Source organism: Nicotiana tomentosiformis, chromosome 4, assembly GCF_000390325.3.
Source record: "Nicotiana tomentosiformis chromosome 4, ASM39032v3, whole genome shotgun sequence".
Classification (NCBI taxonomy): domain Eukaryota; kingdom Viridiplantae; phylum Streptophyta; class Magnoliopsida; order Solanales; family Solanaceae; genus Nicotiana; species Nicotiana tomentosiformis.
The window spans coordinates 122,006,353-122,021,434 of record NC_090815.1 but is presented as its reverse complement, the minus strand read 5'-3'; the positions used below and the strand labels follow the sequence as shown (position 1 = coordinate 122,021,434).

Genomic DNA, 15,082 nt, shown 5'->3' with positions numbered 1-15,082 from the left:
GTAGTCAAAATCATGTCACTTAAATGTGCGCTTTCCCCCCCCCCCCCCCCCCCCCCCTCAATTTTCTGAATTCGATATAGATTTTCCAAAAATAAAGTAAAATAAATATTTGTGTTAGGATTGCTTCCTTAGAAAGTGAAAAAGGACGTAATACTATAAGTTTGAATGGGTCTAACAGTATTAAAAGGCTTCTAAGCTAACAAGTTTATGAAAAATGGAGCACATGTCACCTTAAATAATTTAATATCGAAATAAGAAAAGAAAGTGAAAAATTTTATATGGTATAACATAAATTCACATGATATGTGTGTTGTTGACTCGATAATAGCATAGCCAAATAACAAATTTTTAAGGTCTATCGGTCACACTTATAACACATATATCATCATATTATCATATTATTGGCATAAACTGTGGCTTTCAACTGATTATGCGATGTTCAAATTACTCATATGTAGCATAACCACAAATAACTTATCTTATAGGTTTGTTCTTATCTTTTTCTGTTCAGCTTGTTTTATTCGTGTTTAAAAAAAATGTGGAACAGATGTAGATTTTTAGCTTACAAATTATCGAAGTGGCCATCAGCAACAACTTGCACCCTCGAAAACAAAATAAGGATCTTTCAATGTACTATCAAAATCACAATTAACATTATTTTTTCAGGAAGGACAGACAATATAAATAATTTTTATATGAACAGTGCATTTAGTTTCAGCAACTTAACAAATTGCATTTACTGTTTAATTATTTTTCTAACGGTATACATAGATTATACATTAATTATATATATTTTAAATATAAATTATACATATATTAGACATTCGTAAGTTATTTTTAGTTTAAGCTTGGGTGATTGGTTATTTAGGTTAATTGTTCAACCAAATAAGGACCTTTCCATATAGCTTGCATCCTAGAAAACAAAATAAGGACCTTTAAATGTAACTATCAAAATCAGAATTAACATTATTTTTTCAGGAGGAACAAACAATATAAATAATTTTTAGATTAAAATGATTTTACTTGTCTTATCCTTCAAATCAATACTTACCCTTGTTATGAACAATTATGTAAATTATCTTTTAATCGATCTAATAACTATACCAATGTAAGCGTTAAACTCGTTCAAGATTGCATCAAACCTTGGTCAGAAACTTAGTGTTAAATATACCTCATTGGTTGTTTATTTATGCCTACCATTCATACTTATAAGTTTAGGCTGCCAAAGCACTATAGTATATTATAAAAATTTTACGCGAGCTGGCCTTCCGTTCTTCTTCTTTTCCATTTTCTTAAAGTGAAACTTCCAAAAAATGTTACTCCATCTAACAATTGTATACAACCTCGAAAGAAAAATAATTCACCGAAAGTCATGCCAATCTGGAAAGAGAGTTAATCAACAATATGTTATCCTAAAATGATAGTAAAGAAATAAAAATGAGATAAATATATAATGTTGTAGTCCATTAATAGGGTAAATTTGACAAATGGTCATATAAATATGACTTTTTTTCACCAAAGTCATGTAACTTTATGTCACACAAAAATCATATAATTATGACTTTTTTTCACTAAAATCATCGAACTTTGTTTTCTCACACAAAAATTATAGTGGTCGGAAAATAAATTTTTCGGTAGTATTTTCTTATTTTGCGTTTTTTATCTTTTATTTTCAGTCTAATAAATAATTACCCAATTAAAATATGAGAAATATGAGTATATTTTTAGCCGCTCCCAAAAATAATAGCCGATAAAATATTTTTTTTATATATATATATGTGTGTATTATATACTCCCTCTGTTTCAATTTATGTGAACCTATTTCCTTTTTAGTCCGTGCCTAGTCAAATGGGTTTACATAAATTGAAACGGAGGGAGTACATATAATATACACATTCTATATATATTTTGGCTAGCAAATGCAATTAGTTTCGGCCAACCGGTTAATTTTATATGTTTTCTTTAAAATAGGAATGATCCAACCCAGCCTGGCTCAATACCCCTATACCTAAGTTAAAATAATACTAGAAGTGAATTCTTCCCCCGTAAAAAAACTTAGTTCGGAATGCATGAGATTCTGATAAAAAAATAAAGAAATAAAAGGTATAATTAAAGAGCACTTGAAATAAAAATGATATCAATTTGAATAAAAATCTTGACAAAAAAGGATAGAAGTATCATGAAGGATTTACTATTCACTTTTAGTATTATTTATATATATATATATATATATATATATATATATATATATATACACACACACACACGAATATTGGGTCGGGTGGGCCAGGTCGAGTTGGGTCATCCCTATTTAAGCGAATTTTTATTTATCAGACTGAATTTAAAAAATAAAAAATAAAAAAATACTACTGAAAAATTATATTTTCTGATCACTATGATTTTTGTGTGAGTTAATAAAAGTTGTATGATTTTTGTGTGAGAAACCATAATTATATGACTTTTGGTTTTAAAAAAAAAAGTCATAGTTATATGATTTTTGTGTGAAAAAATATAGTTATATAACTTTGGTGAAAAAAAGTCATAGTTATATGATAATTTGTAAAATTTACTCTTCATTAATATTGATAGTACCTACTGTTAGTTTTGTATTTCTACTTCGGTTTTCTGGTTGGTGTGCTCGTTATTGACCTTTCTTTTTTTTTTACTGAGCCGAGGGTCTACCGAAACAGTCTATCTATCTTCTTAAAGATAGAAATAAAGTCTGCGTACACACTACCCTTCTCAGACTCCAATTGTGAGACTCACTAGTTATTATTGTTGTTGTATAGAGTTGTAGTCCAATGAGATAATTCAAACCGTACAAAACAGACAGCTCATAATTCTTGAATCTTTTTTTGTGATCCTAACAATTTTTCTTTAGTTTCACGTGTCCTGATATAATGCGAAGTAATTAAAGCCCCACCAATTCCCAAGAAACGAGTGGAGAAGAACCAAGTCAATACTGGTTTCAATGGTAATATAGCCAAAATGATAGTATTCTAATTTCTAAATACGTTAAACGTTATTAATTAGCAGCCATCTGGACCACATAGAAAAAATTGTTGATTAATGCTTCAAAGTAACAGCTTATTTAGTTCCTAGTTTTTAGCATCTATAAAGTTAGTACTTGTTCAATTAATTAGCATGATTATTTAGTTGGATGATAATGGTAGAAGTAGTGGGAGCATCCACTTTGTTTATTAGTTGCTTATTTTTAGCTTAAGTCAGTTGGTTGTAAGCCTATTTAAAAGGCCTCTACTGTAGCTTTTCTTATGCAATTTGACAGACTTCAAAATACTCTCTCAACTTCCCTTCTTTGTGTTTTAAATTCCCAACAATATTTTTGGTATCGGAGCCAGGTTCATTGAGAGGCAGCCACAATCAAATAAAAAGTTTGAGGTGAAGCGTAAGAGAAAAAAATGTAAGGATCACAAAATTTAGAGGAAGTTATGGCAAGCAACGGCACAAATTCTTCATCTCAACCCCTGATTCCAATATTTAAAGGGAAAAATATCATCTTTGGAGTCTCAAAATGAAGACAATGTTCAAGTCTCAGGAGCTATGGGATTTGGTAGAGAACGGGTATGTTGAGCCAAATCCGGCACCGGCTCAACCCGACCAACAGCTACGGGAGACTCGCAAGAAAGATGCAAGAGCACTATTTTTCATCCAATCGGCACTGGATGATGAAATTTTTCCCCGAATTGCAACAGCAACAACCTCCAATCAAGCATGGGAGACTCTAAAGCAAGAATATTTGGGCGACAAGAAGGTAATTACTGTGAAATTACAAATAATTCGTCGTGAATTTGAAACTTTAGCCATGAAAGACAAAGAGTATGTGCAAGAATTTATGTCTAGAGTTTCTGGAATTGTTAATCATATGAAAACATATGGTGAAAGTGTTAACAATGAAATTGTTGTAAGTAAAGTGTTGAGAAGTTTAACAAAAAGCTTTGACCATGTTGTTGCTGCAATAGAAGAATCTAAGGACCTATCTACTTACAGTTTTGATGAACTAATGAGTTCATTGTTAGCCCATGAAGTTCGAATCAGTAGGTCCTATGAAAAGGTGGACGAGAAAGCTTTTCAGGTGAAGGGGGAACCTCTTTACAAGGTGAAATCAGAATTTTCTGGTGGCCGAGGTAGAGGAAGAGGTGGCTATCGTGGTCGAGGTCGTGGCAGCGGCAGAGGAAGAGGTCAATTTGGTGATCAGCGTCAAAAAAGAAATAACATTCAATGTCAATATTGCAAGAAGTTGGGCCACATACAAGCTAATTGCTGGACCAAGCAGAGGGATGAAGAAAAGCAAGCAAATTTTACAGAGCAAAAGCAAGCAAATTTCACAGAGGAAGTTGAAGAAAGGAGTAAGTTATTCATGACCCAATCTCCTATCAATGATGGCCTTAATGGAGTGTGGTTCATAGACAGTGGTGCCTCAAACCATTTGTCTGGAATGAGGTCACTGTTTAAAGAACTTGATGAGTCCCAAAAAGGTGAGGTCCGACTTGGAGACAACAAGCTGATGAAGGTTGAAGGAAAAGGTACAATTGCCATCAAAACCCTACATGGTAATGTAAAGCTTCTACATAATGTGCAATATGTTCCTAATTTAGCCTATAATCTGTTAAGTGTTGGCCAATTGATGAATGATGGTTACTCTCTTCTGTTTGATGATGTTTGTTGCACTGTTTATGATAAGAACTCAAGGCAAAATATTATCAACATTTCTATGACACAAAATAAATTATTTCCTTTAGATATATCTGGTGTGAAGGATTGTGCTTTAGTTGCTAAAGCTAGTGGCGCTAATTTATGGCATTTACGGTATGGCCATCTGAATGTTAAAGGGCTGAAATTGTTGGGTCAAAACAATATGGTTGTTGGGTTGCCTAAAATTAATGGTCTTGATTTTTGTGAATGGTGTGTCTATGGTAAGCAAAGTAGAAACTCATTTCCTGTAAACAAGGCTTGGAGGGCTTCCAGTTATTTTGAATTGGTGCACGTTGATGTTTGTGGTCCAATGAGTATTGAATCCTTAGGTGGAAGTTGATATTTTTTGTTGTTCACTGATGATTATAGTCAAATGAGTTGGGTTTATTTCTTGAAATTCAAATCTGAAACTTTTGAGAATTTCAGGAAATTCAAGGCATTTGTAAAGAAGCAAAGTGGGTGTTCTATAAAGGCTCTTCGTTCAGATAGAGGTGGTGAATTTACTTCTAAAGAATTTGATGATTTTTGTGAGAAAAATGGTATTTACAGGGAATTGACTGTACCACACACACCATAGCAAAATGGAGTGGCCGAGCGAAAAAATCTAACGGTGGTGGAAATGGCCCGAAGCATGATGAAAGCAACAGAACTTCCAAAGAAGTTTTAGACAGAAGCAATAGCAACAACAGTGTATCTTCTTAATATCTCACCGACGAAAGCAGTCATGAATCGAACCCCATAAGAAGTTCGGAAGGGCTGGAAGCCACGGGTAAGCCATCTAAAAGTTTTTGGTTGTTTAGCATATACTTTGGATACTTCTCCATCTCGTCGCAAACTTGATGTGAAATCAGAAAAATGTATTTTTGTGAGTTATAGTCCTCAATCCAAAGCATATAAGCTGTATAACCCGATGAGTGGCAAAGTTGTTATAAGCAGGGATGTTAGGTTCAACGAGGCAGAAATTTGGGCTTGGAATGTTAACAATACTACAACACCTGCAAATTTTGTGGTTCTTGAAAATGCACCTGAAACACTTGTAGCTGAACCTTCAGCACCAGTAACATCTGAAATACTTGGAGAGTCTTCAGAAGAGCCAATTCCAGCAGATCCAATCCCTACAAGAAGATCAAGCAGGGACAAAAGACCAAATCCCAGATATTCTAATGACATTTATACTTGTCAATTTGCTTTTATTGTTTCAGATCCTATACACTTTGGAGAAGCAGCTGAAAAAGAAGAGTGGCAACAAGCAATGGTGGAAGAGATGAATACTGTCGAAAAGAATAAAACGTGGGAGTTGGTTAACTTACCATAGGGAAAGAATCTTATTGGCCTGAAATGGGTGTATCGCACGAAGTACCATGCTGATGGAACTATTCAGAAGCACAAAGTTCGGCTAGTTGTAAAAGGATATGCACAGCAGCAAGGAGTTGATTTTGATGAAACATTCTCCCCTGTAGCGCGCTTTGAAACGGTGAGAACTCGCTTAGCTCTTGCTGCTCAACTCCCTTGGCCAGTTTACCAATTTGATGTGAAGTCTGCCTTCTTAAATGGAGAATTAGAAGAAGTTTATGTTGCTCAATCTGAAGGTTTTATTGTAACTGGATATGAAAGTAAAGTGTACAGGTTGAAGAAAGCTTTATATGGCCTAAAGCAAGCGCCGCGAGCATGGTATAGCAAAATCGACTCTTATTTCCAGGAGAATGGATTTGAAAAAAGCAAAAATTAGCCAACTCTCTATGTAAAGAAGCAAGGTAAAATTGATTTCTTGGTGGTGTGCCTTTATGTAGATGATATGATTTATATGGGCTCTTGTGAATCACTTATTGCTGAATTTAAGTCTTTCATGATGAAAAAATTAAAATGACAGACTTGGGGTTGTTGCACTATTTTCTTGGTCTTGAGATTAAACAAAGTTTAGATGGCATTTTTGCCTCGCAAAGAAAATATGCATCTGATCTTCTTAAGAGATTCAATATGTTGGGTTGTAAGATAGCTTCTATACCTATGAATGTAAATGAGAAGCTCATATCAAATGATGGTACGGGTTTGACGGATGCTCGATGCTTTAGAAGCATTGTTGGTGGTCTAAATTATTTATCGCACACACGGCCTGACATGGTATTTTTTGTTAGTGTGGTTTCCAGATTCATGCATAACCCAACAAAGCATCATTTTGGGGCAGAAAAGCGGATTTTACGATATGTTGTCGGAACTGCTGATTTTGGAATTTGGTACTCTAATGTGTCAGATTTTAAATTGTTTGGTTTCACAGATAGTGATTGGGCAGGTTGTCAGGATGATAGAAAAGTACCTCTGGATATGCATTCTCTCTTGGTTCAGGTGTTATATCTTGGAGCTCAAAGAAGCAAGAAAATGTGGCCTTGTCATCATTTGAAGCAGAATATGTTGTTGCCACTACATCAGCTTGTCAAGCAGTTTGGCTAAAGAGGTTACTTGCTGATCTATTTCAAGAGTAAGCTACAACAACTGAAATTTTCTATGACAATAAAGCAACTATTGCGATGACAAACAATCCGGCATTTTACAGCAGAACAAAGCATATCGACATTCGGTACCACTTCATCCGAAATCTGGTAGCAACTGGAAGCATTGCGGCACAAATGAGCAAGTTGCTGATATTCTAACCAAAGCACTTCCCGTTGGCAAGTATGAGTATTTCAGATCACAAATGGGAGTGACAAGCTTTGAAGCAAGGGGGGTGTGTTGATTAATGCTTCAAAGTGACAGCTTATTTAGTTCCTAGTTTTTAGCATCTATAAAGTTAGTACTTGTTCAGTTAATTAGCATGATCATTTAGCTGGATGATAATGGTAGAAGTAGTGGGAGTATTTTATCCACTTTGTTTATTAGTTGCTTATTTTTAGCTTAAGTTAGTTGGTTGTACGCCTATTTAAAAGGCCTCTACTGTAGCTTTTCTTATGCAATTTGACAGACTTCAAAATACTCTCTCAACTTCCCTTCTTTGTGTTTTAAATTCCCAACAAAAATGACCTGAGACAAAATCCAATATTTGTAAATTCAACGAGGGCAAGTTACACATTTGATCGGGTTGGTGTCAATGTTTTTGGGTGGACTAAATCATTATATATGGGTTTTGAGGAATACAGGAATTTTTGCATATATCATATATTTCTATTAAGAAATTTACTAAATATTTATAAATATTTAACTGTGAATCTAATTATTATTGTATATTAAGTTGAGATTGCGATAGAAAACCTAAAACTTCAAAATTTTTATCCGCATCTGCAACTATACAGTATAAAAATACCATTTGCAATTACGAGTGCAAAGAATTTTGCATGTGAACAGTGCGCTTAATGGAACTTATCAAGAAAAATCAGTGGATAAATGGATAGTAAGGGGCGTGGGAAAGAAATTAATCAACAACACTGTTTAGGTTGGAGGATATTTTAGTTTAGAAAAAAAAAAATCATCAAACTTTGTTAGTTAGAGATATCTATTCGAGCCATATCAATAAAAATATTTATGGTATGAAGCACTTTCTTCTTTAATGGTACATATATATTGTGAATTTGAATTAGCCGGGATGATTACAATAACGAATATTATGGTCGCTAAATTATTCGTCCCAATCAAAATTTTCTACAAGGAAATTCAATTATATATTCGTCAGATAATTAATGAGTCCCAAAATTTGCATCAATCCTTTAGGACGTGTCTTACGGGTTCTAAATATATTCTCGGTCATTTCCATTATAGGTCAGTCCGATGTACAAAGCATTTTGTATTCACGTAGGACCTGAGAAAAGGCCGCATTTTATGGGGGGTAATGTAGGCAGTCTACCCTGATGCAATCATCAGTGACTGATTCCACGACTATAACCTGTAAACTATAGGTCACACTAAAATAATTTTATTGTTGCTCCTAGACTCCCGCTCCGTGGCAGGTTCATATTCATTGGTTTCTAAAAATTAAATTAAAACATGTGGGTCCCCAAAACATATCCCTGGGTTGCATGTTGAAGAAGCAACTTCACATGGTGGGGAAGTTCTATAAATAGATGATTCGACCTTGCTGAAAATCAATAAAAAGTTTTTTTCTTAAATTTATCAAACTAAGCTATATCAAAAATGGAGAGGGCAATTCCATCATCTGGTTCTTTCAAGCATCAGCCTCCAACTTGTGGCAATTTAATCACCATTCTCAGCATCGATGGAGGTGGAATTAGGGGACTAATTCCTGGCACCATTCTTGAGTTCCTTGAATCTCAACTCCAGGTGAAGTTTACACTTCTCCGATGTTTTCGATTCTCTACCCTTATTTATAATAGATAACTTACCATTTATCAAATTCAAAATTTGAAAGAATAGGCATTGGACGGTGTGGATGCGAGGCTTGCAGATTATTTTGATGTAATTGCAGGAACAAGCACAGGAGGTCTTGTCACGGCTATGCTAGCAGCTCCAAACAAAGACAAACGTCCTCTATTTGCTGCTAAAGACATAAAGCCTTTCTATCTTGAGCATGGCCCTAGGATATTCCCACAAAATACTATGTAAGTTTTTTTTTAATGTGGAATTCTTGTTAAAGCACTAATATTATCTTAGGACTGACACTTTATTTTGCTTCTCATGATCTTAGGAATTGGTTTGGAATTGGTACAATTACGAATATGTGGAAATTAGCAACAGGACCAAAGTATGCTGGGAAGTATCTTCACAAAGTCATAAAAGAGAAACTAGGAGGGACTCATTTGCATGAGACATTGACTAATGTGGTTATTCCAACTTTTGATATCAAGAATATGCAGCCCACAATTTTCTCTTCTTATGAGGTCCTTTTCTCTCCCTTTATTGAGCTCTATGTTTTTTGTCTAGAATTTTGACTTTATATTCTCAACTTTATACTCACAAATTTATCAGTTTTTATTAGGGGGATCAAATTTAATGCATGAAAATATTAGTTGACGGGTCATTTTGGGCATAACAAGTTGGCATGCCTAAACGTTTGGTTCAATTTGGACCGCATATTTAGTCCAAATTGATCCAGGAAAAAAGTTGCAGAACATAAAAAAAAAAGATAGGATTTTTGGTATCATAATAATATGTAAAAAAAAGATCCAGGAAAAGAGTTACTGAAAAAGGGGACTTTTTACCATGTAAAATTTTCCCCAAAATTTATGTCCATACGCATTTTCAATTTCAAATTAAACTTCACTCGGATCAGCTTTTTCAAAAAATATTTGGGAATCTATGTAAAAACGGGTCCTTAATCTTTAATATTTTTCTGGAAAAAATTCAGATAGAGAATGATTAACATGTTTAATTTTGAAATGCTAACTGCAGGCTAGGAAAAATCCATTAATGGATGCTAAGCTTTCAGATATATGCATCAGTACATCTGCTGCTCCAACATATCTTCCTGCACATCAGTTCCAGACTCAAGACAGAGATGGCAACTTTCATGAGTTCAATCTTATTGATGGTGCAATCGCAGCTAACAATCCAGTACGTACAACTATTTTCTTTTTCTCTACATGTGATCAGGCGGTTTGCGGTTAATTTCACATATAATTACTGAACTTTATCTACTAATATAACAGTAAAAATTTTTGTCCCATTAAAGTAACCGAAATCTACCCACTATATATAATGTCGACTTCACTAAACTTTACCTACCGCATAACAATAAAGTTACAGTACTATCGTTTGTATTGCATTAAAATATCCGAACATTAGCTATTATAACAACAAAGTTACTAAACTTTACTCGCTACAAAAACAAAATGTATTCATCAACCTGACTTTATTACTGTTATAATGAAAAAAGTATTGTGATTTTACTGTTATAATATGTAACGTTTCGTTACTTTCATAGGAAGAAAAATAATTCTATGACTTTATTATTGTATGAGTAAAGGTTAATTACTTTAAAAAAATACTAAATACTGTTGTAAAATAGTGAATGTATATAGTGAATGAAAGCTCCCGTTTGGCCATAGAATTTGGGAGCTTTTTTTCAAATCTTGTTTTCAAATATCTGTTTGTTCATATATTTTAATCATTTTTTGTCAGATTTTGAAAATAAAATCTTCAAATCCCAAAAACAATTCTAGAGTAGTTTTTGAAATTTTATACTCACAAAACTTCAAATTCTTTTTAAGTAAAATACATGTCCAAACACAATTTTAACTTTAAAAAATCATTTTTCATCTTGCCTTCAAAAACTTATTTTTTCATGTTTCAACCAAATCTATGTTCAAACGCTAGCCAATTAACTCAAAGTTTGTATAGTGTCAGAAATTGATATCACTTGGTTGCTTTTACAGACCCTTATTGCTACAAGTGAAGTTACCAAACAAATATATGCGGAAAATCCAGATTTCTTCCCAATAAAACCCAGTGATCATGGAAGGTTTTTGGTGATTTCAATAGGCACTGGATCAGCAAAACTGGAACATAAATTTAATGCTAAAATGGCAGCCAAATGGGGTATCTTAGGTTGGCTAACTAATGGAGGTTCAAATCCAATTATTGATGTTTTTACTCAAGGTGGTGATGATATGGTTGATTATTATATTTCTGTTGCTTTCCAAGCTCTTCGTTCTGATGAAGACCATTACCTTCGTATTCAGGTAATTAAAAAAAATTGTTTTTAGATATTTGGCTTTTATAGAAAAAACAGTCAATCCCCCCCCCCTCCACCCCCCTTCAAATATAGCCTTATTAGTCGAGTATTCATCGCATCTCTACATTCACTAGGTAGGGTTAAAGTCTGCGTATACTCTACCATTTTCAAATCCTACTTGTGTGGAATTACACTGGATTTGTTATTGTTATTATTGTTATAATTGAGTATTTATCAACTCAGATATTTAAGAAGAGATATAATAAAATTAACATACTATTTATTGTTTTTAAAGGGGTGTGTCAAGTCAATGGTTAACAAGTAAACTTGAATGAAATGAGTAATTTAGAAATATACTCATGTGATCTAGGCTATAAAAAGTACAATATTTTTTAACGGGTGTGCAATTTTTTTATAAGACTGATAATATCGAAGCGAAGAGTACAATATAATCATCTTTATTTAGCTTTCACCAGGATCTTTACGTAAATAGCCTGCCAGACTTACTATTTACTTTTTTTAGTGATATTATACATAGATTATAGGTTGATTGTGCATGATTATGCATGCACATATATACATGGATTATACAGAGCTGTTTAGTTTAGAGATGCACGTGTATTTTCAAATAGAATATTGAAATAATAGGAGTGTTATTGGTCTTGTGACTTTATATTGACTAATATGGGAATATTAATTATGTTGCTCAACAATGTTAGGATGACACACTAAGTGGAACAGACTCGTCTGTTGACATAGCAACAAAAGAGAACATGGCCAAATTGGTTGAAATAGGAGAAACTTTATTGAAGAAACCAGTTTCAAGGATAAATCTGAAGAAAGGTATATTTGAACCACATGAAATTGGTGGTACAAATGAAGAAACTTTGAAAAGGTAATATTCAAAGTCTCTATTGAACATTACTATCCTACATATACAGCACTATCAATACCAAGATTAATTAGTATATATATTCGGTGTTAATTATTGAATGGAACATATTATTTTTGCCAGGTTTGCAACGAAGCTTTCTGAAGAAAAAAGACTCAGGGATTCCAAGTGTCGTCATACAAACAATACAACTTAAATAGCACATCATTTGTTTGGAGCATATGAGAATCCTTGTTCATGGCAATTGTAATTCGATTTTGATTTTTTTTAAAAAACTTTGATTATTTGACCAGTGTAATAATAATCATATAGTGTGTTATGAATAAAGAGAAGTTTCTTGGCTTTATCATACAATCTAAGGTTAAATAATGATCAGTCGGCCACAATGACAATGACTAAACTTCAAATCAGTTGAAATCGCTGTATGAATCATCACTACATAATTTACTATTTAAACCACGTTAGATAATCACAGAATTTGAATTATCTTGTAATAAAGCTTATCAACATTTTCTACCAATCAGCGTCGTACGCAGGATTTTTTGTAAGTGGTGTCTGATTAGTGGGGATTTTGACTATTTATTAGTATCTTTTTACTTTCGTTTTAGTCCAAAAATGCTTAATTGTATTCTCGAAAACTAATTAAATATACTTAATTGCAGGAATATTGGAAGATGAGCTCCAAAGATGAAATCCACTACAAGAATGAGTAATCTGAACTTAAGGACAAAAATAACACAAAAGCTAAAAGTGCGGTCCACAGAATACCATCTGCGGCCGTAGGTCATGAAGCAATTCCATCATAGATGGTTGCAAGATGCAGTCCACACATGAAATTGTGCAAAAGTCAAAGTTTAGAGAACCTGCATCTCAAGTTCAACAAGAGTGCGGACCGCATAATTATTGTGCGGCCGCAGAAGAGTATGATGCGGCCGCAACCACATTTGTGCGGACCGCAGAAGAGCATGGTGCGGCCTCATACATATTTGTGTTGTCCGCAGAAAGAGAGAAGTGCGGCCGCAGTTCAGACTTGTGCGGACGCAGGTTTCCAATCCTGTTAGGCTGAAGCAAAGTGCAGACCACACATGCAATTGTGCGACCGCAGAACCTCCGAAAGGGCATTTTTGTCCGAAAATTCCAGCACTGTATAAATAGGAGAGTTTCACTTTTTTAGGTTAAGTTTTGATATCATCTGCTACATTAGACGATTTTCTTTTACTCTTTTTAGTAGATTTTACTATTTTGAGCTTTTTGAATATTTATTTCATCATTTTAATTATCAATATGGGTTTAATTATCACTTCTTCTTCTTTTTTTCCAATTTAAGCATGGGTAGCTAGATTTTTACTAGGGTTGTAACCCAACCCTAGTGTATAAACTTAATGGGTGTTTGATTTATTGCTTATTTATGGTTGGGTGTTGATTATCTAGCATAGTTCTTGCTTTTATGTGAAGAATTAATGGTTGCAAACATTATTTCATGCCTATTTGACTTGGTCTTTACTTGAGAAAGAGAGACTTAGTCTAGGAAAACTTAGCTAGCAAGAAATTGGGTCAATCAAGAGATTGATAAGCCCAATTAAAGGGTTGAACCTAGAGATAATAAAACCCGACTTGAGCTTATTATCAACTGCTTTGTTCAATACTCATTTAGACTTGAGAAAGCCAAACTGGGCAAAATCACTCTCTGACCGAGAGGTAGTGAGTGGGTACTTGAGTGTTGATAGTTATAATATACCCCGACCAATAAAACAAGCTTTAAAGTTTATAACCCATTAGGCAAACACATAGGTGAAGGTCATAGCCCTAGGCCTTTTTATATCATTTGAAAAATAACCAAAAATAATTTCCTAGTTTCATTTTTTAAATCGCAATCGTAATTTAATTTAGATTTTCAAACAAAATCAATTATTGCGGAAGTACAAATTTAGATATACAAACTCACGCGCTAAGATATATACTACTAGCACCCATTCACATAGCTCCCTACGGAATTTGACCCCGACTCTTGTTGGGTATTACTATTGCTTCGACCGTTTTCATATCCTCAAATAGAAGAGTGAAATTGGACGAGACCAATTTTTGACGCCGTTGCCGGGGAGCTAAAAAATTGTGTTAGCTATATATTTAGGTGTGTTTTTGGAATATCTTCTTTTCCTTCCTTGTTACTAACGTGTGAGTATTGTAGGTGCAATTATGGTAAACAATGAGCTCGAAAACATAGCCGTGGGGGATGTGGACGTTGATGATGATGCAATGGGTGAGGTCCCTCTTGAACCTCAAGCCAATAGATGAGGCCGACCGCCTCAAGACAATGTACCCGTTCCACCCCCACCTCCACCATGAGCGGCTCCACACTGGGTGTTGTCGAATGAAGGGTATGCAAGTGCCATAGTTTTGCCCCTCATTAGGGCGGGAAACTTTCAAATCACATATGTAATGCTCACATTGCTAGAGCAACAGGGATTCTTCACTGGGGCTCCGAGTCAAAATGCATACAAACACTTGGGGGTTTGTGGACACTTGTTGGGGGAGTAAACAGACAAACGTATCTAAGGATGCTTTAAGGTTGAGGCTATTTCCTTTCTCGCTACAGAGGAAAGCCTTGGATTGGTTAGAGAGATTGCCAAACCATTCCATCCATACATGGGATGAATTGGAGGAAAACATTATCTCCAAGTTCTTTTCTCCTAGACATATGGCTACTCTTAGAGACGAGATTCTAGCATTCAAACAAGAGCCCAATGAGTTGTTGCATGAAATATGGGAGAGGTACCAAACTATGGTTAAAGAGTGCCCCAATAATGACATGACGGAGGTTATGATTCAACAAACTTTCTACCGAGGGATCAATATGACCA

The 15,082-nt window shown here is 34.3% G+C and overlaps 2 protein-coding genes across 2 annotated transcripts; both read left to right on the top strand.

Moving 5' to 3' along the window:
- Positions 1 to 6,576: 6,576 nt before the first annotated feature.
- LOC138910472 (uncharacterized mitochondrial protein AtMg00810-like) lies at positions 6,577 to 7,193 on the top strand. The gene is made up of 2 exons (XM_070201715.1): positions 6,577 to 7,003; positions 7,057 to 7,193. Exons 1-2 carry the CDS (start codon positions 6,577 to 6,579, stop codon positions 7,191 to 7,193), a joined length of 564 nt encoding a protein of 187 aa, XP_070057816.1.
- A 1,594-nt stretch (positions 7,194 to 8,787) lies between these two features.
- LOC104105922 (patatin-like protein 2) lies at positions 8,788 to 12,567 on the top strand. The gene is made up of 7 exons (XM_009614354.4): positions 8,788 to 8,979; positions 9,073 to 9,257; positions 9,344 to 9,536; positions 10,048 to 10,209; positions 11,031 to 11,336; positions 12,049 to 12,224; positions 12,345 to 12,567. The coding sequence occupies exons 1-7, from the start codon at positions 8,833 to 8,835 to the stop codon at positions 12,415 to 12,417; spliced, it is 1,242 nt and encodes a 413-aa protein (XP_009612649.1). The 5' UTR covers positions 8,788 to 8,832; the 3' UTR covers positions 12,418 to 12,567.
- Positions 12,568 to 15,082: the final 2,515 nt, after the last annotated feature.